Raw genomic sequence first — 27,296 nt, forward strand, 5'->3', positions numbered from 1 at the left:
CAAAACCATGGGGCCCAAGAGCATGACTGTGGCTGAGCGGCTGCCTTGGGCTCACCCCAGCGCTGCCGTCAGACCCCTCGCTGGTGCCGCTGGCACGCCGCGACAGCATTTCCGCCCTCTCCCGCTCCACGGAGCTTTCCTGGGGAGCACAAAGGAGTGGCCGGGTCCTCCTTTGCTGTCCAGGCAGCGGGGCCTTGGCCTGGCTCTGCTGCCCTTCCCGTGGGATCTTGCGGTCTCCCAGCACCCGCAGACCTTCCCTTTGTGTGGCTGGGAGAGAAACGCAGTCGCCGGGCACGGGGATCCCCTCCTTTTCCTGGGGCACCTCCGAGGGTGCGGTGCTGCGTGCGGGGCTGGCGGGCAGCCTTAGAAATAGCCTGCAGCCACCAGGTCCTCCGAGCCTGGGGCCTCTTGCACTCAGCTGCTCTCGTCTCCCTTCAGGGGCTGCCATCGACCTGCAGAGATCGTCCAGCAGCTCTGCGTGGCCCTGCAGGCTGTTTTGGTTCCTGTGTGCTCCACCCCTTCTGGATACCTTTGCGCAGGTAGAGCAGCAGAAAGTGTCAGTGCTGCTTCTCTTGCCTCTTGCAAAGTTGGGGGCAAGCCCTGGGGCATCTCCCCTCAGGCCAGTGGTACTGCTCAAGGCCACGGCAGCGGCCCGGTGCCTGACACCTGAGGTCCCGCGCAGGGCTTGGCTCCCTGCGAAACGCCAGTTGCCCTCAGAACGGGGCTGAGCTGAGCCGAGCTTCCTGCCCGCCATCCCTGGTCGCTGCTGGGTGAAGGAGCTTCTCCGTAGGGACACCATTCCCTGCCACAGCTCTGGCTGTGCCTCTCCCAGTGGGGCAGTGGAGGGTGCGGGGAGGCTGCAGAGCTGCTGGGCAAAAAGGGAGGTTTCCTGAAAGCCCTGACTCAGGTGCAGGGTATCGGATGTTTCCCACCGGCTGGCTGTTCTCCTGCTCTTTCCCGGGCCGGGAAGATGGCTGGGCGCTTCTGCCCGCTTCCCAGCACGCCATTCATTTTGAGCGCAAGTGCAGCCCACAGGCGCAGTGCCGCCTGTGCTCCTGGCTGCAGGGCAGCGCAGCAGGCCCCATCACACCCTCGCGTTCATTGCTCTTGCCCTCTGCTTTCAGCCGGATGCCTCCCCAGGATACTGCTGGCCTTTCCAAGGGTCTCGGAGCGAGGTGCTAATCCGGTTGCCCACACAAATACGACCGACGGCCGTCACCATACAGCACGCCTCAAAGATAGCCTCTCCGCCGGGGACTGTCAGTAGTGCCCCCAGAGACTTCACTGTCTCCGTAAGTCTCTGCCGGGCACTGGGGGCTGGGACCTGGCCGCGGGGGAAAGCTCTAACAGGGACTTGCTGCTCTCTGCGCATCTGCCGAGATGTGTGTGCTCCCAAGCACTGCTGCTCCCCGAGGGGACGCTTCAAGGGACACGTGGGGTGGCGTCACCCCTCCTCAGACTTGCTTAGCACATTTTGGCCCAGCACCTCTGGGCCCTTGAGCAACACACAAGGACGAGACTCGGCCCCACCGCTTCCTGCGCCAGACTGGGCTGCAGCTGCAGCAGCTGGGTGGGGGTCACGGGCCCGGATCTGGCATGAGCGTTTCCCTGTGGTCGCGTCGAGCCTGACCTGCTCCCCTGTGCTTTATCTCCAAGGGACTGGATGAGGAAGGCGAGGACGAAACTCTGCTCGGGACATTCACCTATGCCGTGCAGAAAGAGTCGACCCAGACCTTCCCTCTGCAGGTAGAGTGAGTGCGTGTGGGCAAGAGGCCCGGGCTGCCAGCAAGTTGCTTGCAGAGGGAGTGTGGATGGTCCCTGCCAGGGCAGGGGGCCGACCCTGGCCGAGAGAAACGCTGGCGGCATCGGGAGGGAGAGTGGCATCCGGCAGGGTGGCAAGAGCAGAACAAAGGCCACGTTGGCCCCACAGCCCTCTGGGTCCCCAGAGCTACCTGGCTGTACCCGCCAGGCAGGCGGTGGCGGGGAGGGTGCCCAGCACCTTGCCCCAGCAGCAGGACTTTCCCCAGGCCCCATTTCCCTGGGACCAGCGAGCCTCAGGTTTCCACAGCTGCCCACCACCCTCTCCGAGGCCGGGCGTTTGGTCTGCGGGGCCGCAGGGGTCCTTTGCCGCCTGGGTGGGAGAAGGGAAGGAGGGAGAAGCTGCCGCCTCAGCCAGGGCGGGAGCTGGTCCCGGAGCAGGGGCCGGGCTGGCGGAGGAAGACGCGCAGAGCCTGCTGGCACTCTTTACACCCCAGGAGTGACGCTGCTTTTTGCTACCGTTTCTTTGCAGAATGGCGACTCCAGAGCCTTCTGGTTTTTGAAGCTTGTCATAGAGAGCAACTGGGGAAAACCAGGATACACCTGCATTTATCGAGTGCAGGTGTACGGGAAGACCGTGGGAACAACTGCCATCAGCCAGATGCCTGCGGAGAGCTTCCCTCAATAAGAATTAAAGAGGAAAATGGAGAAACGGACCAGAGGGATGTCGCTTAGTCTGGCGTAGAGCAATGTCGTTTCGGAGCCCCTCTCAAAGCTGCCAACTTCTGCCTTTCGCGGGCTGAGGCCTTCCTCGGGCTTTCCGCTTTCCCTCCGCCACGGGGATGTTGCCTAACCGAGCAAAAAGGAGACGACGCTCCTGTAGCCGTTCCTTGCCTAAGTTCCTTGACAAAACCCTTTGGCATGAGGGGCGCCCCCCGCCCCACCTCGCCCCAGGAAGGCGTCATCAGAGCCTGGCAGTGCTTCGGGGTCATGATCCCCACGGCACTGGCCCATTCCATTCACGGATGCTAATTAAAATCTCTTTTTTACCACACCAACCCAGCAGACTGGAAACTTGGGTGACCTACAGATTGGGTGTGAAACTTTGCAGTGTTTTAAAATAGCGACCTTAGCTCCTACACTGTAAGTTGAAAACAAAGGAAGATGTTGACAGGCAGTTCCTGGTGGAAAACTGTCTTTGAAATAATCCATGCAATCTCAGACTGGTTGAGGTTGGAAAGGACCTCTGGAGGTCATCTGGTCCAACACCCTGGTCAAGCAGCGTCACCTAGAGCTACCTGGTTGCCCCGGACCACGTCCAGGCTTTTGAAGATCTCCAGGGACGCAGGCTCCACAACATCCCCGGGCAACCTGTGCCAGTGCTCAGTCACCCTCACCGTCGACAAGTGTTTCCTGATGTTCAGACGGAGCCCCCTGTGTCGCAGTTTGCGCCCCTTGCCTCTGGCCCAGTCAGCGGGCACTACTGAAAGGAGCCTGGCTCTGTGCTCCTTGCATTCTCCCTTCAGGTATTCACAAGCATTAGTAAGATGCCCCCTGCGCCTTCTCTTCTCCAGGCCTTTCCCAGCTCTCTCAGCCTTTCCTCATGTGGGAGGTGCTCCAGTCCCTTCACCATCCTACCGGCCCGTCACTGGGCTCTTTCCAGTAGCTCCGCATCTCTCTTGTACTGGGGAGCCCAGAACTGGACACAGTACTCCAGGTGCGGCAGGAATCCTGTCGAACAAGGCTGGGCCCACGACTCGTCTCGCCCCAAGGAAGGCGTAGGATGTGCTCAGCTGTGTCCTGTGGTGGGTCCGTTGGAGCCGGCTGGGACCGGCCCTGTCTGCCCGGCGCGGGGCAGCCGTGGCCTCTCCTCACAGAGGCTCCCTCGGCAGTCCCCTGTCGCGTCCCAAAGTTGGAGCGACTCAGGTTCGTGGATTTCCTTTGTCAGAATTAAGGTGAAACGACACCAGGGGAGTTCAAACATCAATCAACATTTATTCAGCCTAGATAACCTTGCCCAAGTACAAGTGAACTTATCAATATGAACCTTGCAACATGTCGTTAAGCCGCTGTTTGAGAAGAGAAGGGAAGTATAGAAAAATGAAATGGAAAAAGGAACATGAAACTGTGTCAGAAGGAGAGCCCTCCCGTTGAGTCACGAGGTTCAGAGCAGACCCCCTTGCTTTCTGCACTCCTTCTCAGAGAGGAGCCCAGGGGTGGCTAGATCCACTCCTAGTCTCAGACTTGGTCAACAGTTTATGTTTAAAAGGATGAGGTGTAGGGACTGTGGAAAAGAGAGAAGGAAAAGAGGGAGAGAGAGAAAGAGAGAAAGAAAGAGAGAAAGAGAGAGAGAGAGAAGGAAAGGGTTTCACCAGTCCTGGGTCCAGCGTTGGTCCAGCCAGCCTAGAGATCCAGTTCCGGAGGGCGCACGCTGAGAACTCGTTCTCCCTTCTTTTATAGCGTGTTAGTCGATGCTCTCGACATGCGCAGTCCCATTCCCGGGGTTCCCTGGAATCGGTCGGAGAGCTTTGGGGGGGGTTCATCGCAGAGTTGCCTCTCTTTTTCTGCTGGCATGACCGCTTAAGATAGAAGCACAGTCCCATCCTCCGTGGGGCCTCCTCCTCCAGGCGCATATGCAGTGCTCCTTCTCCTGGTCACTTAAGATAAGGAATTGCGGCTTTGGAGAAGCGCAGTCCCACCCTCCGGGGGGCCCTCTCCTCCGGCCACATTGTCCTATTCACAAAACTCCAGCATTTTTACAGAGGCCGTTTTCTCCACCAAAGTTCTTTAACGAATGTTTGAGACATTAACTATAATTTGTCAGACCGTCACACCACCCCGTGGCTCAAACAGTCGCTGGACTTCGATTCTCATTCATATCATCTTCTTCTGTGGTGATTTTAATATAGCGGACAGTAGAAGAGAGAGAGGCAGCTGAGGATAGCAAGCGGCTAATCATACATCTTGCTATGGCAAGGCCTGCTATTAAACATGTAAATCCAATTATATCATAAGTCCAATATTTACAAGCCATTTTCCCCATCCCGTCAGTCCCAAGGATCCCAAAATGGCATGTAGCCATGAATTTGGACTCCAGCCACCAAACCAGTCAGCTGGTTGCATTGCAAGGAAGAGTTCCCCCGTCTGGTCGGCAATCTCCTTCATCTTTGCCCGGCTTCTTCAATTGAGGTCGTGGCATTATGAATGGTAATACAACATTCGGATTCAGTCAAGTTTAACATACCACACACACCTTGTTCTTTTAACAATAACATATCTAAGGCTAAACGATTCTGTAACGCCATTTTTGATACTTGTTGCACTTGCAGATTTAGTTCCCCAAAGGCATATCGAGTCCAATTACTTAATACATGTACTTGCCAAGTTAGGTTTTCTAGCACCCATTGGTGCCGAACAATATACCCAGATGGTGCAAAGAATGCTTCTAGCTCTAACGATACTTTCTGTCCCCAGGTATAATAATCAGGTTTTAGAATGCTTTGAATCCACTTCTGGGTGCTACTTGGGTCATCAAGTTCTCGTTTTTTTCCTGTGAATAGGTGGTGTGGTATATTCAAAGATTCGCCTGGGACACGTAGTAGGAATTCCCAAACCACACCGCAATCCAGCCTGTTTGATAACATTCAAGTGCGAGTACATTTTCCCATCTGAGCACCCCCAGACGGTCCCCTCAGGGGCGGCATACAAAGCGTTTTGACAAGTAGCTGCGTCTCCCCGAGGGTATTTGATTATCCTCTCCCACCTTATGTCTTGGGAAGTGGTTAATGGGAATTCCACATTTTAGCCAGATATTAACATTATTGGTGATCTGATTACATTGGTTGTCCCGGTTTCGGTATCCAAAATTAGGATATCCCCAACAGGTGCACATATCTCGAATTAAGGTTCTAACTTCCAAACTGATCCATGTTTCGATGGGATTGCCAGCGCCTGTGGTACAATCTATAATGTGGGTACAGTTTAACAAATGGGCATCATTGGGGTTGGGCGTGCCCACAAATTCTTTCTTTAATAAGTGAAGAGGTTGGTTTTTTTAACATGTGTTTCACTGACCATCCCCAAGCAGTGTGGGCGCTATTCACTGAAGGATATTGTCCCTTCCTGTCAGGTATGTGAACACACCAAGCTGAATCCCATCTTACATTATACTTGTAATTCAAAAGGGGTAATTTCCGGGGAAGCAGGCCAAAAAGGGCACTAAATTACAAGATATATTGTGATAGGAAGGGCATCCTGTTATTCTCCACCAGGATGGAGAAGGTGGGAATCGTCTGGAATAGGCTTCCTTGAATCCTGGAGGACACGGCGGGCTATGACTAATACCAATTTCACGACTGACCTCCAATCTCCATCGCTTACAATTTTGGTTATTAAGTCAGGCCACCCCGTGTCCCGAGGGATCTCATAGAAGGCTGCTTCATCTCGCCACCATCTGCCAGAGGAGGTATAATCACTTTCGATGTTGATACTCAAACGGAGGCATCTACTAACCCTATAATGCCATTGCTCATATTATATTTTCCAATATTGAGCTCATGGGTATCAAACCGAATCTAATCCCTGCTCGGCAGAGGTTAGGAATCTGAATACAGATCCCCTGATCTGTTTCTATTCCAGACATGTAATGAATCCTTGTATCACTTCCCAAGCCAAATTGGAGGCCCTTTCCTCCTTGTCCGGATGCACCAAAGGTAAGAAAAGAAAGGCAAGGAGGAAGGAGTTCCAAACCATCTTTCCCTGTTGTACCATAAGAATATCACAGACCAAATCAAACAAACAATACAGGTAATGGCCCACTCACCAGTGCAAACATAAGTCTGCCGTGGGCTTTCTGATAACCTGCAAAATATATACAAAAATAAACAATCATTAGAGGGATAGGATTGGAGGAGATGTCAAGCAGTGTTGCTAGTTGTTGGGATCCATCCGAGAGGCTGAGGTGCACTCTCCAAGGCGCTCATGCGGCTTCTGTAAAACAACCTCATACAGGCCATGTGCAGGATCTGTTACTTATTATAGATCCATACAAACTAGCCTTAAACTTCAAGCTCTCTTGACTGGAATTGCTCTGATTAAAGTATCCGCAGATCAGCAGAATGTGTTCATTGTGCGTAAAAAGGCTAATAGGTTTATAGCGACCTCTTGCTCTTACGTGGCGTAGGTGGCCGCTGCAAGAACTCCAACATGGTCTGCTGCCAAGCTCTCTGTGTCCTCCCCCCAACTCAGGAATTCTGAGAAGTCAACACGGCGTCACTAGTCGAGTAACAAAAACATAAGCAGGCCATCAACAGCTATGGTTTTAGTACTATAGCAGAGGGCTGGGGTTATATTGTGCATCTTAACTGATATGCGTGTTGAATCCAGCCAGTGGGATACAGAAAAAACATATTCTTATCAGCCATTTAACATCGGAAGAACTTTAATTCAGAACATGAAGGTCCACTTAGAAGGATGGGACAATCCATCGGGTATTGATACGATGCTCTTTCCCATGGGCATCTGTGGCCACCCAGGAATAAAGGTTAAGGGGCGTCTTTAGGGTTAGGGGCACTTGCCCCACAGTGGGCAGTTCCACTAATACTGGTTGTCCAGCATAGTGGAGCAAGCGTGCAGGGTCTTTTGCCACCTTTCGTCCCTGGAACAATAGGAGGAGGTGAGGGACAGAACGCTAGGAGTCGGGGGCAGCCACTTGCCCCCCACCGGCTATTGATTCGGTATACTGCTTCTGGTACTCGCAAGGCCCACCCTGGGTCATGGGTCCTCAGAGCTCGTTTTAGAAGTCCGTTTGTTCTCATCCACAATACCATTAGCTTGAGGGTAGTAAGGGGGTGTGAAAACCCACTGGATTTCCTCACCCTTAGGCCATTCTTGCACCACTCCAGCAGTGAAATGGCTCCCATTATCAGATTTGAATTGATTGAGGCTTGGGTAAGCAGCTAAACCATACTTTGAGACTTTTCACTGTATTTTCTCCTGTGGCTCCTGGATACAGCTTCAGCTTGTGTTAGTCCTGATACCACCTCTACTCCTACTAACACATGTCGTTTTCCCTCTGATACCCGAAAGGGGCCCAATATAGTCAATTGGCCACGTTTGCCATAAACCTTGCTTGTCCTTAAATGTAGGGGTTGCTCTTTTAAAGGGTTATATTTTTCCAAACGAACTCGACATTGACCGCATGCAGAAATAACAGTATTACATAATTCTCGTGTAACAGCCCATCCTCTACTAATAGCCTCTTTGTACAGGTCTTTACTTCCTGAATGGCCACGCTTCACGTGCAGCCACTCCAGAAGGTGTTCCCATTTCTCTGCTTCACCATCGATGGCAAGACTGGCTAGACGTGTTAAGGAATCTACTTGGTTATTTAGGAGGTGAGCCGGGTTATCTCCTGCCTGGTGTGCAGCAGCCCAGCCTACCAAGAAAGATCTCTGCTTGGCGATGTTCAGTATTTCTTCCCATTTGTCTCGTTGCCACACTGGCATTTGATTTACTTCCCATTGGTTTCGTTCCCAAAACGGTAACCATTCAGTACATCCCTTAAACACCGCATAAGAGTCAGTATAAATGTATACTGGTTCTGTTGTCTCAGCTTCTTAATGACTACGCTCCACACAGGCAACTACCTCCCCTACTTGGGCACTACCCTCTCCCTCAGTTATCATATGCTCCCCTGAATCAGTATGTAATGCTACTGCTCGATACTTCCACGTCTTTCCTTCCCTTTCTGCGGAAGCATCAGTGAACCACACATTTGTTAAATGGGGTTTAAAATGAGGAGCCACTTTGATGTACGATGGAGGGGGTTCTGTATCTGGGTGATCAGAAGGGGGATTCCTGTATTTGGAGCATTTTGGGTATTCCCTCCTCTATCTGTCTAGTGTGACGGTAGTGGTCTAACTGGGCATACCACTTCCTTACTGTTCTCGTTGAGCTACTCCTACAGGGGGAGGAGTTCCAGCCAATATTGGTTTCAGGGTCTTAAAGGGTCCTCGTAAGAGGATGGCTGCTGTCGTATAATTCTCTCGGCTTCCTGTAAGGCTAGGTTAACCACAAAGAGTCCTTTTCTCCAAACTGAATACGTTTTTCAGCATCCTTAAAGCTACGCGAGAAAAACCCTATAGGACGAGTAGGACCTTTCAGGTCCACGCTGCCACATATGTATAGATAACCCATGAATTGCAAAACCCCATTCTATGTGGAGTGGGTCTGTTGGATGTATCGGCCTAAGGCCTGGTAAATCCCTGCTTCAAAAAGTAATAATTTCAGAGCCTCTTCATGGACAGGTTGTCCAGTCGCAAGCAGTTCTTTTACGGGTTAAATCATGTAAAGGGCGAGCTATGATAGAAAAGTCAGGGATTGTGTTTTCTCCAAAACACTAGCAAGCCTAGGGCATGCTGCAATTCTTTCTTATTTTCAGGCATTTTTACTTGTTCGAGGGTGGACCAAGGTTTCGGGAGGTATACACACAGTCCCTCCTTTCCACCAGTTACCTAAAAATTTTTACTTCAGGTGATGGGAGTTGCACCTTTTCGGCAGGAATTTGGAGCCCTAAATTCTCTAAGTGACTAATGATTCCTCTCTGGGTTTGCCCCACCACAGTGGTATCTGGTCCTCCAATTAGCACATCATCAATATACTGATATACTTTTACTCCGTCTTTAGGAGTGATCTGATTTAGTTCCTGGGCTAATGCATAGTGAGCAATGGTTGGTGAGTGGCAATAGCCTTGGGGAAGCCGTGTAAATGTATATTGTACACCTTCCCAGGTAAAGGCAAAGCGGTCCCTATTTGCTTCTTGCAAGGGAACCATAAAGAACATGTCTTTCACATCAATGGTTGCTAAAATTTGGTGACCCTGTTCTTGTATGGTTGCAATTAATTCTGCTATATTGGCACTGCAGATGTTAATGGGCCACTATTGGCATTCAAGTGTCGATAGTCAATTGTCAGTCGCCACTTTCTATTTGGCTTCCGGAACGGCCATACCGGGGAATTATAGGATGAGTGCGTAGGAGTAACTATCCCCTGTTCCCGTGACTCAGTTATCACTGAAGTGATCCCTTCCCTTGCTCCCAAAGGCAAGCATAAGGTTTGACATTAACTATCTTTGAAGAGGGGGAGAGTTGGTGCAGACTGCAAAAGCCTCACAGAGATTGCGGGACACCCAAATTTCCATTCTCTTCCCTTAGAGTCTACCCATGACCGGCCCTTTAAGAGGTCGAGTCCTAGAATATTGGTGGGTAGAGGACCTAGTATCATGGTAACCTCAACAGGGGACGAATCCCCTGGCAGCCAGCATTAACTTTAGCTGTCGGCTGCGGTTGGGAGCTTCCGAAAAACGTCTGTGACCCATATCTGCTTCTTATCTGCAATTATTCCATGGCGGTTAGCAACATCCGCCCGGAGTGCTGACATCTGAGCACCCGTGTCAACTAAAAAAGTTACTGGGGTCTTAAAGGGACCAAGGGGAAAAGTAATCAACAGGTCTCCTGTCTTATTTCAGTGAGCCTCCTTAAATAAACCCACTGGCCGTCCCCCGGCTCACTTACTGGGGACGGCCTGTCTAGTTTCCCGTCCTGCGGACAGTAATACCTTCCTCTGGGGCAGTAGGCGTTTGGGGAGTGGGAGTTGCCAGCAACTGTGGATTCGCCCCTTTATAGCCTCGGATGTCTAACTCAGTATGGGGAGGCTCCTTGTTCTTGTCTTTCCACCCTAGGACCAACTTTTCTAGGACAGAGGTGGGCAAGCCATCCATCACATCCCAGGGAATTCCATTTTCTATCCCTTCTGCCCACAACAAGTTCCGCTGACCCCCATACGGCTTTTTGGTGTTCACAGCCTTAGATGGGGGAGGTCGGCCAGGTCCTTCTATTCGGCGGATAGCAGGCTTAGCCCTGCTTTCTCCCTTGTGAGACCCATTCTCCGGCCGTAGTTAATCAATCCCCATGCCACTTCTCCCCAGGTCAGGGCCCCTCCTGCATTCCGCCTGCCTCCTCTAGGTGCTATCGCATCACGTAATCTATCCTGCAGCTGGACAGCATATAATTTCAAAGAATCTGGTAAACCTCGGATTAGAGGAGTCATTCTATCAGGATTGGCATTTAACAACATCGGAGAGGGCTGTTGTGGCACTAATCGCCTATCATGCATTAATTGGAGACAAGCAGTTTTCCGTAAGCTCTCAGTCAACTGATTTATAGAAGGGGTGTCTATCCGTGTTGGTTCTCCTCGTTCCATTTGGTCTATTCCCCTGCCCAGTAAGCTGCCTGCTGCGTCAGAGACCATGGTTCCCTAGGATCATCGGTAGTTAGGAACACTCCAGGCCCCCAATATCCTTGGGCTTCATCTTCTGACAATAAAATCCAGTCGCCACCGGTTAATGACACCCTCCACACATATTCTGTTTCGGTCTCCTTTGCTAGTCGGATATACTTTTCCTGAATTTTAGATAATTCAGTGGCGGAATATGGTATCGTCTTAATGGTCACGTGTGGTGCTCCGCCATTTTGGCCATTGTCTATGGTTTCTGTTTTAATTAATGGCCTCATTGCTACCTCTTCATCCTCAGGGTAAAAAAACTTTTCTGGTACCTTCTAACTCTTGATTTGGGTATAAAGATTTTTGCTGTTTCACCTGAAACTACCTCTAGACCTTGCAGGTCTAAGTCCGGGTCAGATTGTTCATCCACCTCGGCTCGTAAAATTCTTTCCCGATCTAATGCATCAGACAAGGCAGCGTGAAGCCGCTGTGTTGTATTACGCTCCGCAGTTAATTGCTCTTGCAGGACTTTAACTAAATCCTGCAGGGACTGAATCTTCTCCTTATCTGCCTGCTCAGCTCTCATTGTTTCCTGTCTGTCTTCCTGGGCTGCTACGAGTGCAGCCCCTAAAACTGCACACACGACAGCCTTCCCTTTTCCCGGGCGAAACCTGCCTTCTTTTGCTAGCTTCTCAATTCCTCCTACAATGGCTTTGAGTCATGCCAGTGGTCTCGTGCCCAGGCTACTCCTTGTGGGGAAGGGCGGGCTTTATGTGCAATTAGCTTCTCTAAAACAGGGGAACAGTCAGACGCAGATATTTCCCGGGTCACCATGCCTGCCACTGCTCGGATCTCTCCCGACTTATTGTTGAGAGATCCTTCCCAGATGCTCCCCGCCCGTTCTCCGGGTGGAGGTCCGGTATCCCGTTAGAATCTCCCTTCCAACAAGGGAAATCTCCTATAGGCAGTTAGCCTCTCTAAAACAGGGGAACAGTCAGACACAGATATTTCCCGGGCCCCTGTGTCTGCCACTGCTCGGATCCCTCCCAACTTATTGTTGAGAGATCCTTCCCAGATCCTCCCCGCTCGTTCTCTGAGTGGAGGTCTGGTATCCCATTAGAAACTCCGTTCCAACAAGGGAAATCCTGTCCGTGACGCCAATTGAGATGGCGTGTTCCAAAGTTGGAGTGACTCAGGTTTGTGGATTTCCTTTGTCAGAACTAAGGTGAAACGACACCAGGGGAGTTCAAACAATAATCAACATTTATTCAACCTAGATAACCTTGCCCAAGTACAAGTGAACTTATCAATATGAACCTTGCAACATGTCGTTAAGCCACTGTTTGAGAAGAGGAGGGAAGTATAGAAAAATGAAATGGAAAAAGGAACATGAAACTGTGTCAGAAGGAGAGCCCTCCCGTTGAGTCACGAGGTTCAGAGCAGACCCCCTTGCTTTCTGCACTCCTTCTCAGAGAGGAGCCCGGGGCGGCTAGATCCACTCCTAGTCTCAGACTTGGTCAACAGTTTATGTTTAAAAGGATGAGGTGTAGGGACTGTGGAAAAGAGAGAAGGAAAAGAGGGGGGGGGGGGGGGGGGGGGGGAGAGAGAGAGAAGGAAAGGGTTTCACCAGTCCTGGGTCCAGCGTTGGTCCAGCCAGCCTAGAGATCCAGTTCCGGAGGGCGCGCGCTGAGAACTCGTTCTCCCTTCTTTTATAGCGTGTTAGTCGATGCTCTCGACATGCGCAGTCCCATTCCCGGGGTTCCCTGGAATCGGTCGGAGAGCTTTGGGGGGGGTTCATCGCAGAGTTGCCTCTCTTTTTCTGCTGGCATGACCGCTTAAGATAGAAGCACAGTCCCATCCTCCGTGGGGCCTCCTCCTCCAGGCGCATATGCAGTGCTCCTTCTCCTGGTCACTTAAGATAAGGAATTGCGGCTTTGGAGAAGCACGGTCCCACCCTCCGGGGGGCCCTCTCCTCCGGCCACATTGTCCTATTCACAAAACTCCAGCATTTTTACAGAGGCCGTTTTCTCCACCAAAGTTCTTTAACGAATGTTTGAGACATTAACTATAGTTTGTCAGACCGTCACATCCCCCCGCTGCTAACACCTGGACACGGACACCCAATACACCAATACACCGGGAGAGGGTGTCCGGAGCAGCGCGGGTGCCTGGGCAAGGACAGGCAGCAGACTAGGTGGAGGCTCTGTGGCCGGCGGAGGAGCTGCGGCAGGGACATCTGCCGAGAGGCTTTCCAAGGCCTGCCTTCTGGCCGGGGCCTCCGCGTCAGCGGCTCCCCCCTCTCTTTGCTCGCGCGGCATGGAGACAGTGCAGCGCAGGGCTCCGTCTTTGTCCTCTTGCAGGTGCTCACTCTCATCACCACCCAGCAAGGCCCTGCAAGCTGGCTCGCCCCAGAAGGAGCCGTTGCGGTGTCCCGGGCGCTCGTGCGTCTTGCTGAGGACGGAGGCACGCAGCAGCCCCTTGGCACTTGCCTGGGGCCACTCTAGTGGCTGAAGCTCCCCATGACGATGTGGAGCCAGAGGGACCGAGCCCAGCCAGTCCCCAAGCAACGGCTGCTTTGGAAAGAGAGAAGGCCCAGGCTTTACTGCGGAGCAGAGCGGAGCGGGGCGGAGCGGGGCGTGACGTTACGTGGCATGGAGTACCCCTTCGGTACTCCCGTTTGGGCTGGCCGTCCCAGCTGTGTCCCCTCCCAGCCTCTCGCCCAGCCTCAGCCTGCTCGCCTGGGGACACACAGGCGAGAGAAGCAGAGGAAGCCTTGGCGCTCTGCAAGCACTGCTCAGCAGCAGCTAAAACACCAGCGTGCCTTCAAGACGGTCTCGTCACAAGCGCAAAACACAGCCCCACATGGGCTGCGGGGTCTCTCTCCACGCCCCCCCCGGAGCTCCCCTCCGCCTGTGATGTCACAGCCACGTGACACACCCCTCACACCGTGCGGGGCCAGGCCTCTGTGAGGTCAGGCGCTGTGGGCCATAAGCTGTGGGCCTGGAAGGAGCTCGCAGTGTGCTTGCTGGTGGCGAGCGCTGGTGGCTGTGTGCCTGGGGCAGGCGCTCTCCTGCCGGGTATCGCCAGGAGGAGATCTGCCCAGACAGGCAACACTCCTGCGGCCAAAGGCAGGCACATAAGCTTTCAGGAGAGCTTCATTTCTCACCAGGATGAGGAGGAGAAGGGCTTCTCCAAGAGCACCAGAGGCTGCCCTGCCAAGGAGAGGAGCCAGGAGCAGCCCGGCAAGATCTCGGGAGGCCAAGGGCACCAGCCGGCAACGGCCTGCACGCTGCAGTGCTGCAGGAAATGAAGGTTAGTTCAGGGCTGCCTTTCACCCCGTGTTGGCACCAAGCCTGCCTGCCTTGGCCGGGCCCGACAGCCCTGCAGAACCAGCGTCGTCGTGCCGCAAGGGAGGCCTGGGGCCACCTCGGCTACGTGCCGATGGCAGAGCTGGCTACCATGTCCATGTCTTTGTGGGCTACCCCAGGACTCGTGCCACCCTCCTTCCCCCCAGGCACGCCGTCAGTGCCCTGCCTGCCAGGGGATCCTGCCCAGCTCTCTGCCTCCCGCTCCCAGCTGCCCCCCTCTATAGGGCACAACCACGGCTCTGCCCCTGCCCCTGCCCCTGCCCCTGCCCCTGCCCCAGGGAGGGAGCGTGTAGGACCAGCGCCCACCTCCCTGCAGGCATCTGGCACGCACTGCACCGGTGTCCTCAGGATGGGTCCTCAGGCTCTTCTCTGGTTTCTTTGCCCAGGATCGGTCTTCAGCGTGGCAGTAGCCACCGACTCCCTTCCGAGATGCCTCAGCCTAGACATCTCCACTGTGTAAGTACAACACGTGTCCAGCGCGGACACGGAGACGAGGCATGCCGGTGGCCGACGGGGAGCATGGGGAGGCTGGCTCTGCCCTTGAGCACTGCTAACACCGGGACTCCCTCTTTTTCAGGAAAGAGGTCATCACCTTGAAGAAGAAGAGGCTCTTCACGATGCTCTTCCTGATGAGCCTAGCTGCTCTCGGTGAGTATTTGCCCGCTGCCAGCAGAGGCAGGGAGGCACGGAGTGCGAGCTTCCGCGCGAGGGAGTGGCGCTGGTGGGGCCCTTCCGACCTCCCGCGTCTGCAGCTCAGGGAGCTCCCAAGATGCTCGCTCTCTGCAGAGCCCACCCGGCCCCAGAGCCAACAGAGGAAAGGCGTTGCGCAGCCCCGTGGAGCCTGGTGTTGGTGCTCACTGCAGCAGGGAGGGGAAATGGGGCGTAGCTGTGGGGCGCCAAGCGTGCACGGAAACGGGGGCTGTGCAGAGCCCCGAGGCTCAGGGAGAGGGTCCCCGCTTGGAGGGAGCTGCAGCCTCTCTCTGCACCCCTTCGCCGTGTCCTCAGCCAACCTCTTGCCACCCTGATGTGAGCGGAGACCATGCGACTACGGGGGTCATTAGAAACCCCCCCAAATTAACTCTCTCTCTCGGTGCCGGGAATTACAGCTGGTGCCTGCTGCGGGACCTTCATGCTGAAGCGGATGCTGAGGACACAGGATGTGCCACAGGTCAGTGACTGCTGTTGTGGGACAGGAAAGTCCCACAAAGGAGCACTGCTGGAGGTGGGTGGGTAAATCGCCCAGCCCCTCCAGTTCCAGGCAATGACCCAGAGAATCAGCAGCGGCAGCTGCTGCCGTGCCTTCCTAGAGCTGCCGGCTCTGGAAAGCCCCGGCAGCTCTGGGACTCAAACGCAGAGCCTTTCGCTTTCAGGTGCGGCCGGGGCAGCCCGCAGCCAACCTGAGGTCCCTGAGGTAAGAGCCCTCTCCTCTCTCCCGACCTGCAGCACATTTGGTGGGGGTAGCGGCAGACGAGCCCGTGCTATTTGCACTCCCTTCCTCGCACGGCGCCCAGCGCTCCTGCCTTTCCCTCCTGCCTGGGCCTTTTGCGAAACTTGGAGGGGAAGGGAAGCGCTCGCAAACCAGGGAAAGAAAAGGGGGCTCGAGCACCCGTGTCTCGGCTCCTCCCGAGCCTGGAGGCCCCGGGAGGGGCTGGGCAGCTCTCCGACAAGACCTGCTTTCCCGGTGACTGCAGGAACACGCTCACTCTGTTGAGGAAGCAATCGCAAGAGATGCAAGAGCTAAGAGATGAGGTGGCGAGCCTGGCTGCAGAGATGGGCACGGTGACGAAGGTGATCCTGCACTCTGGGAAAGAGGGCTGGGATGAGCAGGGCCCCGCACAAGGCACTTCCTGGGCCAGCTGGTGGGCTTTTCCTGCTCAGCCCACGCACCCGTCCCTTGCCAGGGGCTGCTCGTTGAGCTTCTCCGCTGTAAAGCCCCTTCTCCTGGCCAGGTCTGAGGTGGTTGTTTCTCCTGTTCATTTGTGTCTTTCTTTCCCAGGAAATTCGTCAAATGAGAGAGGCAATGTCTGCAACCACGTGGACGTCTGACTGGGCTCTGAAAAGCACGGGTACGGGCGGACACCGGCAGGCAGGGCTGTCATTGCACTGGGCTCCCGCTTAGCACTCCCAAAAGGAGGCTGCGCGGCAGACTGCTCGCCGAGGCATCGGGACACGGGGGCAAAACCATGGGGCCCAAGAGCATGACTGTGGCTGAGCGGCTGCCTTGGGCTCACCCCAGCGCTGCCGTCAGACCCCTCGCTGGTGCCGCTGGCACGCCGCGACAGCATTTCCGCCCTCTCCCGCTCCACGGAGCTTTCCTGGGGAGCACAAAGGAGTGGCCGGGTCCTCCTTTGCTGTCCAGGCAGCGGGGCCTTGGCCTGGCTCTGCTGCCCTTCCCGTGGGATCTTGCGGTCTCCCAGCACCCGCAGACCTTCCCTTTGTGTGGCTGGGAGAGAAACGCAGTCGCCGGGCACGGGGATCCCCTCCTTTTCCTGGGGCACCTCCGAGGGTGCGGTGCTGCGTGCGGGGCTGGCGGGCAGCCTTAGAAATAGCCTGCAGCCACCAGGTCCTCCGAGCCTGGGGCCTCTTGCACTCAGCTGCTCTCGTCTCCCTTCAGGGGCTGCCATCGACCTGCAGAGATCGTCCAGCAGCTCTGCGTGGCCCTGCAGGCTGTTTTGGTTCCTGTGTGCTCCACCCCTTCTGGATACCTTTGCGCAGGTAGAGCAGCAGAAAGTGTCAGTGCTGCTTCTCTTGCCTCTTGCAAAGTTGGGGCAAGCCCTGGGGCATCTCCCCTCAGGCCAGTGGTACTGCTCAAGGCCACGGCAGCGGCCCGGTGCCTGACACCTGAGGTCCCGCGCAGGGCTTGGCTCCCTGCGAAACGCCAGTTGCCCTCAGAACGGGGCTGAGCTGAGCCGAGCTTCCTGCCCGCCATCCCTGGTCGCTGCTGGGTGAAGGAGCTTCTCCGTAGGGACACCATTTCCCTGCCACAGCTCTGGCTGTGCCTCTCCCAGTGGGGCAGTGGAGGGTGCGGGGAGGCTGCAGAGCTGCTGGGCAAAAAAGGGAGGTTTCCTGAAAGCCCTGACTCAGGTGCAGGGTATCGGATGTTTCCCACCGGCTGGCTGTTCTCCTGCTCTTTCCCGGGCCGGGAAGATGGCTGGGCGCTTCTGCCCGCTTCCCAGCACGCCATTCATTTTGAGCGCAAGTGCAGCCCACAGGCGCAGTGCCGCCTGTGCTCCTGGCTGCAGGGCAGCGCAGCAGGCCCCATCACACCCTCGCGTTCATTGCTCTTGCCCTCTGCTTTCAGCCGGATGCCTCCCCAGGATACTGCTGGCCTTTCCAAGGGTCTCGGAGCGAGGTGCTAATCCGGTTGCCCACACAAATACGACCGACGGCCGTCACCATACAGCACGCCTCAAAGATAGCCTCTCCGCCGGGGACTGTCAGTAGTGCCCCCAGAGACTTCACTGTCTCCGTAAGTCTCTGCCGGGCACTGGGGGCTGGGACCTGGCCGCGGGGGAAAGCTCTAACAGGGACTTGCTGCTCTCTGCGCATCTGCCGAGATCTGTGTGCTCCCAAGCACTGCTGCTCCCCGAGGGGACGCTTCAAGGGACACGTGGGGTGGCGTCACCCCTCCTCAGACTTGCTTAGCACATTTTGGCCCAGCACCTCTGGGCCTTTGAGCAACACACAAGGACGAGACTCGGCCCCACCGCTTCCTGCGCCAGACTGGGCTGCAGCTGCAGCAGCTGGGTGGGGGTCACGGGCCCGGATCTGGCATGAGCGTTTCCCTGTGGTCGCGTCGAGCCTGACCTGCTCCCCTGTGCTTTATCTCCAAGGGACTGGATGAGGAAGGCGAGGACGAAACTCTGCTCGGGACATTCACCTATGCCGTGCAGAAAGAGTCGACCCAGACCTTCCCTCTGCAGGTAGAGTGAGTGCGTGTGGGCAAGAGGCCCGGGCAGAAATGCCAGTTTGCCAGCAAGTTGCTTGCAGAGGGAGTGTGGATGGTCCCTGCCAGGGCAGGGGGCCGACCCTGGCCGAGAGAAACGCTGGCGGCATCGGGAGGGAGAGTGGCATCCGGCAGGGTGGCAAGAGCAGAACAAAGGCCACGTTGGCCCCACAGCCCTCTGGGTCCCCAGAGCTACCTGGCTGTACCCGCCAGGCAGGCGGTGGCGGGGAGGATGCCCAGCACCTTGCCCCAGCAGCAGGACTTTCCCCAGGCCCCATTTCCCTGGGACCAGCGAGCCTCAGGTTTCCACAGCTGCCCACCACCCTCTCCGAGGCCGGGCGTTGGTCTGCGGGGCCGCAGGGGTCCTTGCCGCCTGGGTGGGAGAAGGGAAGGAGGGAGAAGCTTGCCGCCTCAGCCAGGCCGGGAGCTGGTCCCGGAGCAGGGGCCGGGCTGGCGGAGGAAGATGCGCGGAGCCTGCTGGCACTCTTTACACCCCAGGAGTGACGCTGCTTTTGCTACCGTTTCTTTGCAGAATGGCGACTCCAGAGCCTTCCGGTTTTTGAAGCTTGTCATAGAGAGCAACTGGGGAAAACCAGGATACACCTGCATTTATCGAGTGCAGGTGTACGGGAAGACCGTGGGAACAACTGCCATCAGCCAGATGCCTGCGGAGAGCTTCCCTCAATAAGAATTAAAGAGGAAAATGGAGAAACGGACCAGAGGGATGTCGCTTAGTCTGGCGTAGAGCAATGTCGTTTCGGAGCCCCTCTCAAAGCTGCCAACTTCTGCCTTTCGCGGGCTGAGGCCTTCCTCGGGCTTTCCGCTTTCCCTCCGCCACGGGGATGTTGCCTAACCGAGCAAAAAGGAGACGACGCTCCTGTAGCCGTTCCTTGCCTAAGTTCCTTGACAAAACCCTTTGGCATGAGGGGCGCCCCCCGCCCCACCTCGCCCCAGGAAGGCGTCATCAGAGCCTGGCAGTGCTTCGGGGTCATGATCCCCACGGCACTGGCCCATTCCATTCACGGATGCTAATTAAAATCTCTTTTTTACCACACCAACCCAGCAGACTGGAAACTTGGGCGACCTACAGATTGGGTGTGAAACTTTGCAGTGTTTTAAAATAGCGACCTTAGCTCCTACACTGTAAGTTGAAAACAAAGGAAGATGTTGACAGGCAGTTCCTGGTGGAAAACTGTCTTTGAAATAATCCATGCAATCACAGACTGGTTGAGGTTGGAAAGGACCTCTGGAGGTCATCTGGTCCAACACCCTGGTCAAGCAGCGTCACCTAGAGCTACCTGGTTGCCCAGGTCCACGTCCAGGCTTTTGAAGATCTCCAGGGACGCAGGCTCCACAACATCCCCGGGCAACCTGTGCCAGTGCTCAGTCACCCTCACAGTCAACAAGTGTTTCCTGATGTTCAGACGGAGCCCCCTGTGTCGCAGTTTGCGCCCCTTGCCTCTGGCCCAGTCAGCGGGCACTACTGAAAGGAGCCTGGCTCTGTGCTCCTTGCATTCTCCCTTCAGGTATTCACAAGCATTAGTAAGATGCCCCCTGCGCCTTCTCTTCTCCAGGCCTTTCAGCCTTTCCCAGCTCTCTCAGCCTTTCCTCATGTGGGAGGTGCTCCAGTCCCTTCACCATCCTACCGGCCCGTCACTGGGCTCTTTCCAGTAGCTCCGCATCTCTCTTGTACTGGGGAGCCCAGAACTGGACACAGTACTCCAGGTGCGGCAGGAATCCTGTCGAACAAGGCTGGGCCCACGACTCGTCTCGCCCCAGGAAGGCGTAGGATGTGCTCAGCTGTGTCCTGTGGTGGGTCCGTTGGAGCCGGCTGGGACCGGCCCTGTCTGCCCGGCGCGGGGCAGCCGTGGCCTCTCCTCACAGAGGCTCCCTCGGCAGTCCCCTGTCGCGTCCCAAAGTTGGAGCGACTCAGGTTCGTGGATTTCCTTTGTCAGAATTAAGGTGAAACAACACCAGGGGAGTTCAAACATGAATCAACATTTATTCAGCCTAGATAACCTTGCCCAAGTACAAGTGAACTTATCAATATGAACCTTGCAACATGTCGTTAAGCCGCTGTTTGAGAAGAGGAGGGAAGTATAGAAAAATGAAATGGAAAAAGGAACATGAAACTGTGTCAGAAGGAGAGCCCTCCCGTTGAGTCACGAGGTTCAGAGCAGACCCCCTTGCTTTCTGCACTCCTTCTCAGAGAGGAGCCCGGGGCGGCTAGATCCACTCCTAGTCTCAGACTTGGTCAACAGTTTATGTTTAAAAGGATGAGGTGTAGGGACTGTGGAAAAGAGAGAAGGAAAAGAAGGAGAGAGAGAGAAAGAGAGAAAGAAAGAGAGAAAGAGAGAGAGAGAGAAGGAAAGGGTTTCACCAGTCCTGGGTCCAGCGTTGGTCCAGCCAGCCTAGAGATCCAGTTCCGGAGGGCGCGCGCTGAGAACTCGTTCTCCCTTCTTTTATAGCGTGTTAGTCGATGCTCTCGACATGCGCAGTCCCATTCCCGGGGTTCCCTGGAATCGGTCGGAGAGCTTTGGGGGAGGTTCATCGCAGAGTTGTCTCTCTGTTTCTGCTGGCATGACCGCTTAAGATAGAAGCACAGTCCCATCCTCCGTGGGGCCTCCTCCTCCAGGCGCATATGCAGTGCTCCTTCTCCTGGTCACTTAAGATAAGGAATTGCGGCTTTGGAGAAGCACGGTCCCACCCTCCGGGGGGCCCTCTCCTCCGGCCACATTGTCCTATTCACAAAACTCCAGCATTTTTACAGAGGCCGTTTTCTCCACCAAAGTTCTTTAACGAATGTTTGAGACATTAACTATAATTTGTCAGACCGTCACACCACCCCGTGGCTCAAACAGTCGCTGGACTTCGATTCTCATTCATATCATCTTCTTCTGTGGTGATTTTAATATAGCGGACAGTAGAAGAGAGAGAGGCAGCTGAGGATAGCAAGCGGCTAATCATACATCTTGCTATGGCAAGGCCTGCTATTAAACATGTAAATCCAATTAATATCATAAGTCCAATATTTACAAGCCATTTTCCCCATCCCGTCAGTCCCAAGGATCCCAAAATGGCATGTAGCCATGAATTTGGACTCCAGCCACCAAACCAGTCAGCTGGTTGCATTGCAAGGAAGAGTTCCCCCGTCTGGTCGGCAATCTCCTTCATCTTTGCCCGGGCTTCTTCAATTGAGGTCGTGGCATTATGAATGGTAATACAACATTCGGATTCAGTCAAGTTTAACATACCACACACACCTTGTTCTTCTAACAACAACATATCTAAGGCTAAACGATTCTGTAACGCCATTTTTGATACTTGTTGCACTTGCAGATTTAGTTCCCCAAAGGCATATCGAGTCCAATTACTTAATACATGTACTTGCCAAGTTAGGTTTTCTAGCACCCATTGGTGCCGAACAATATACCCAGACGGTGCAAAGAATGCTTCTAGCTCTAACGATACTTTCTGTCCCCAGGTATAATAATCAGGTTTTAGAATGCTTTGAATCCACTTCTGGGTGCTACTTGGGTCATCAAGTTCTCGTTTTTTCCTGTGAATAGGTGGTGTGGTATATTCAAAGATTCGCCTGGGACACGTAGTAGGAATTCCCAAACCACACCGCAATCCAGCCTGTTTGATAACATTCAAGTGCGAGTACATTTTCCGATCTGAACACCCCCAGACGGTCCCCTCAGGGGCGGCATACAAAGCGTCTTGACAAGTAGCTGCGTCTCCCCGAGGTATTTGATTATCCTCTCCCACCTTATGTCTTGGGAAGTGGTTAATGGGAATTCCACATTTTAGCCAGATATTAACATTATTGGTGATCTGATTACATTGGTTGTCCCGGTTTCGGTATCCAAAATTAGGATATCCCCAACAGGTGCACATGTCTCGCATTAAGGTTCTAACTTCCAAACTGATCCATGTTTCGATGGGATTGCCAGCGCCTGTGGTACAATCTATAATGTGGGTACAGTTTAACAAATGGGCATCACTGGGGTTGGGCGTGCCCACAAATTCTTTCTTTAATAAGTGAAGAGGTTGGTTTTTTAACATGTGTTTCACTGACCATCCCCAAGCAGTGTGGGCGCTATTCATTGAAGGATATTGTCCCTTCCTGTCAGGTATGTGAACACACCAAGCTGAATCCCATCTTACATTATATTGTAATTCAAAAGGGGTAATTTCCGGGGAAGCAGGCCAAAAGGGCACTAAATTACAAGATATATTATGATAGGAAGGGCATCCTGTTATTCTCCACCAGGATGGAGAAGGTGGGAATCATCTGGAATAGGCTTCCTTGAATCCTGGAGGACACGGCGGGCTATGACTAATACCAATTTCACGACTGACCTCCAATCTCCATCGCTTACAATTTTGTTTATTAAGTCAGGCCACCCCGTGTCCCGAGGGATCTCATAGAAGGCTGCTTCATCTCGCCACCATCTGCCAGAGGAGGTATAATCACTTCGATGTTGATACTCAAACGGAGCATCTACTAACCCTATAATGCCATTGCTCATATTATATTTTCCAATATTGAGCCTCATGGGTATCAAACCGAATCTAATCCCCTGCTCGGCAGAGGTAGGAATCTGAATACAGATCCCCTGATCTGTTCTATTCCAGACATGTATGAATCCTTGTATCACTTCCCAAGCCAAATTGGAGGCCCTTTCTCCTTGTCCGGATGCACCAAAGGTAAGAAAAGAAAGGCAAGGAGGAAGGAGTTCCAAACCATCTTTCCCTGTTGTACCATAAGAATATCACAACCAAAATCAAACAAACAATACAGGTAATGGCCCACTCACCAAGTGCAAACATAAGTCCTGCCGTGGGCTTCTGATAACCTGCAAAATATATACAAAAATAAACAATCATTAGAGGGATAGGATTGGAGGAGATGTCAAGCAGTGTTGCTAGTTGTTGGGATCCATCCGAGAGGCTGAGGTGCACTCTCCAAGGCGCTCATGCGGCTTCTGTAAAACAACCTCATACAGGCCATGTGCAGGATCTGTTACTTATTATAGATCCATACAAACTAGCCTTAAACTTCAAGCTCTCTTGACTGGAATTGCTCTGATTAAAGTATCCGCAGATCAGCAGAATGTGTTCATTGTGCGTAAAAAGGCTAATAGGTTTACGTGGCGTAGGTGGCCGCTGCAAGAACTCCAACATGGTCTGCTGCCAAGCTCTCTGTGTCCTCCCCCCAACTCAGGAATTCTGAGAAGTCAACACGGCGTCACTAGTCAGAGTAACAAAAACATAAGCAGGCCATCAAGCAGCTATGGTTTTAGTACTATAGCAGAGGGCTGGGGTTATATTGTGCATCTTAACTGATATGCGTGTTAGAATCCAGCCAGTGGGATACAGAAAAAACATATTCTTATCAGCCATTTAACATCGGAAGAACTTTAATTCAGAACATGAAGGTCCACTTAGAAGGATGGGACAATCCATCGGGTATTGATACGATGCTCTTTCCCATGGGCATCTGTGGCCACCCAGGAATAAAGGTTAAGGGGCGTCTTTAGGGTTAGGGGCACTTGCCCCACAGTGGGCAGTTCCACTAATACTGGTTGTCCAGCATAGTGGAGCAAGCGTGCAGGGTCTTTGCCACCTTTCGTCCCTGGAACAATAGGAGGAGGTGAGGGACAGAACGCTAGGAGTCGGGGGCAGCCACTTGCCCCCCACCGGCTATTGATTCGGTATACTGCTTCTGGTACTCGCAAGGCCCACCCTGGGTCATGGGGCCTCAGAGCTCGTTTTAGAAGTCCGTTTGTTCTCTCCACAATACCATTAGCTTGAGGGTAGTAAGGGGTGTGAAAAACCCACTGGATTTCCTCACCCTTAGGCCATTCTTGCACCACTCCAGCAGTGAAATGGCTCCCATTATCAGATTGAATTGATTGAGGCTTGGGTAAGCAGCTAAACCATACTTTGAGACTTTTCACTGTATTTTCTCCTGTGGCTCTGGATACAGCTTCAGCTTGTGTTAGTCCTGATACCACCTCTACTCCTACTAACACATGTCGTTTTCCCTCTGATACCCGAAAGGGGCCAATATAGTCAATTGGCCACGTTTGCCATAAACCTTTGCTTGTCCTTAAATGTAGGGGTTGCTCTTTTAAAGGGTTATATTTTTCCAAACGAACTCGACATTGACCGCATGCAGAAATAACAGTATTACATAATTCTCGTGTAACGGCCCATCCTCTACTAGTAGCCTCTTTGTACAGGTCTTTACTTCCTGAATGGCCACGCTTCACGTGCAGCCACTCCAGAAGGTGTTCCCATTTCTCTGCTTCACCATCGATGGCAAGACTGGCTAGACGTGTTAAGGAATCTACTTGGTTATTTAGGAGGTGAGCCGGGTTATCTCCTGCCTGGTGTGCAGCAGCCCAGCCTACCAAGAAAGATCTCTGCTTGGCGATGTTCAGTATTTCTTCCCATTTGTCTCGTTGCCACACTGGCATTTGATTTACTTCCCATTGGTTTCGTTCCCAAAACGGTAACCATTCAGTACATCCCTTAAACACCGCATAAGAGTCAGTATAAATGTATACTGGTTCTGTTGTCTCAGCTTCCTTAATGACTACGCTCCACACAGCAACTAACTCCCCTACTTGGGCACTACCCTCTCCCTCAGTTATCATATGCTCCCCTGAATCAGTATGTAATGCTACTGCTCGATACTTCCACGTCTTTCCTTCCCTTTCTGCGGAAGCATCAGTGAACCACACATTTGTTAAATGGGGTTTAAAATGAGGAGCCACTTTGATGTACGATGGAGGGGGTTCTGTATCTGGGTGATCAGAAGGGGGATCCTGTATTTGGAGCATTTTGGGTATTCCCTCCTCTATCTGTCTAGTGTGACGGTAGTGGTCTAACTGGGCATACCACTTCCTTACTGTTTCTCGTTGAGCTACTCCTACAGGGGGAGGAGTTCCAGCCAATATTGGTTTCAGGGTCTTAAAGGGTCCTCGTAAGAGGATGGGCTGCTGTCGTATAATTCTCTCGGCTTCCTGTAAGGCTAGGTTAACCACAAAGAGTCCTTTCTCCCAAACTGAATACCGTTTTTCAGCATCCTTAAAGCTACATGAGAAAAACCCTATAGGACGAGTAGGACCTTCAGGTCCACGTTGCCACATATGTATAGATAACCCGTAAATTGCAAAACCCCATTCTATGTGGAGTGGGTCTGTTGGATGTATCGGCCCTAAGGCCTGGTAAATCCCTGCTTCAAAAAGTAATAATTTCAGAGCCTCTTCATGGACAGGTGTCCAGTCGCAAGCAGTTCTTTTACGGGTTAAATCATGTAAAGGGCGAGCTATGATAGAAAAGTCAGGGATGTGTTTTCTCCAAAACACTAGCAAGCCTAGGGCATGCTGCAATTCTTTCTTATTTTCAGGCATTTTTACTTGTTCAAGGGCGGACAAGGTTTCGGAAGGTATACACACAGTCCCTCCTTTCCACCAGTTACCTAAAAATTTTACTTCAGGTGATGGGAGTTGCACCTTTTCGGCAGGAATTTGGAGCCCTAAATTCTCTAAGTGACTAATGATTCCTCTCTGGGTTTGCCCCACCACAGTGGTATCTGGTCCTCCAATTAGCACATCATCAATATACTGATATACTTTTACTCCGTCTTTAGGAGTGATCTGATTTAGTTCCTGGGCTAATGCATAGTGAGCAATGGTTGGTGAGTGGCAATAGCCTTGGGGAAGCCGTGTAAATGTATATTGTACACCTTCCCAGGTAAAGGCGAAGCGGTCCCTATCTGCTTCTTGCAAGGGAACCATAAAGAACATGTCTTTCACATCAATGGTTGCTAAAATCTGGTGACCCTGTTCTTGTATGGTTGCAATTAATTCTGCTATATTGGGGACTGCAGCTGTTAATGGGCCAGTATTGGCGTTCAAGCGTCGATAGTCAATTGTCGGTCGCCACTTCCCATTTGGCTTGCGGACCGGCCATACTGGGGAATTATAGGGTGAGTGCGTAGGAATAACTATCCCCTGTTCCCGTGACTCAGTTATCACTGAAGTGATCCCTTCCCTTGCTCCCAAAGGCAAAGCATAAGGTTTGACATTAACTATCTTTGAAGAGGGGAGAGTTGGTGCAGACTGCAAAAGCCTCACAGAGATTGCGGGACACCCAAATTTCCATTCTCTTCCCTTAGAGTCTACCCATGACCGGCCCTTTAAGAGGTCGAGTCCTAGAATATTGGTGGGTAGAGGACCTAGTATCATGGTAACCTCAACAGGGGACGAATCCCCTGGCAGCCAGCATTTAACTTTAGCTGTCGGCTGCGGTTGGGAGCTTCCGAAAACGTCTGTGACCCATATCTGCTTCTTATCTGCAATTATTCCATGGCGGTTAGCAACATCCGCCCGGAGTGCTGACATCTGAGCACCCGTGTCAACTAAAAAAGTTACTGGGGTCTTAAAGGGACCAAGGGGAAAAGTAATCAACAGGTCTCCTGTCTTATTTTCAGTGAGCCTCCTTAAATAAACCCACTGGCCGTCCCCCGGCTCACTTACTGGGGACGGCCTGTCTAGTTTCCCGTCCTGCGGACAGTAATACCTTCCTCTGGGGCAGTAGGCGTTTGGGGAGTGGGAGTTGCCAGCAACTGTGGATTCGCCCCTTTATAGCCTCGGATGTCTAACTCAGTATGGGGAGGCTCCTTGTTCTTGTCTTTCCACCCTAGGACCAACTTTTCTAGGACAGAGGTGGGCAAGCCATCCATCACATCCCAGGGAATTCCATTTTCTATCCCTTCTGCCCACAACAAGTTCCGCTGACCCCCATACGGCTTTTTGGTGTTCACAGCCTTAGATGGGGGAGGTCGGCCAGGTCCTTCTATTCGGCGGATAGCAGGCTTAGCCCTGCTTTCTTCCCTTGTGAGACCCATTCTCCGGCCGTAGTTA

At 53.2% G+C, this 27,296-nt stretch overlaps 1 protein-coding gene and 1 long non-coding RNA gene across 2 annotated transcripts; one reads left to right on the top strand and one right to left on the bottom strand.

Moving 5' to 3' along the window:
• Positions 1–1,948: 1,948 nt before the first annotated feature.
• On the bottom strand, positions 1,949–26,774 carry LOC121232714. Its single transcript, XM_041121084.1, has 6 exons — positions 25,850–26,774; positions 9,273–9,330; positions 6,581–6,618; positions 5,522–5,721; positions 3,047–3,278; positions 1,949–2,340 (listed from the first exon to the last, which is right to left on the bottom strand). Exons 1-6 carry the CDS (start codon positions 26,772–26,774, stop codon positions 1,949–1,951), a joined length of 1,845 nt encoding a protein of 614 aa, XP_040977018.1.
• LOC115337312 lies at positions 17,752–18,961 on the top strand. Its single transcript, XR_003922084.1, has 3 exons — positions 17,752–17,877; positions 18,242–18,331; positions 18,887–18,961. It is a non-coding gene; the product is annotated as an uncharacterized LOC115337312 (long non-coding RNA).
• Positions 26,775–27,296: the final 522 nt, after the last annotated feature.

Source organism: Aquila chrysaetos, chromosome Z (assembly GCF_900496995.4).
Source record: "Aquila chrysaetos chrysaetos chromosome Z, bAquChr1.4, whole genome shotgun sequence".
NCBI classification, from domain to species: Eukaryota; Metazoa; Chordata; class Aves; order Accipitriformes; family Accipitridae; genus Aquila; species Aquila chrysaetos.

What these genes read in the sequence shown, in the direction of transcription:
- LOC121232714 (XM_041121084.1), bottom strand. Translation starts at nt 26,774, where the DNA reads ATGTCAGCACTCCGGGCGGATGTTGCTAACCGCCATGGAATAATTGCA. An exon ending in CCTGAAGTAAAAATTTTTAG is followed by an intron (nt 6,619 to 9,272) that starts GTAACTGGTGGA and finishes TATATTTTGCAG; the next exon opens with GTTATCAGAAAGCCCACGGC. An exon ending in ACCACTTCCCAAGACATAAG is followed by an intron (nt 3,279 to 5,521) that starts GTGGGAGAGGAT and finishes GAATACCTGAAG; the next exon opens with GGAGAATGCAAGGAGCACAG.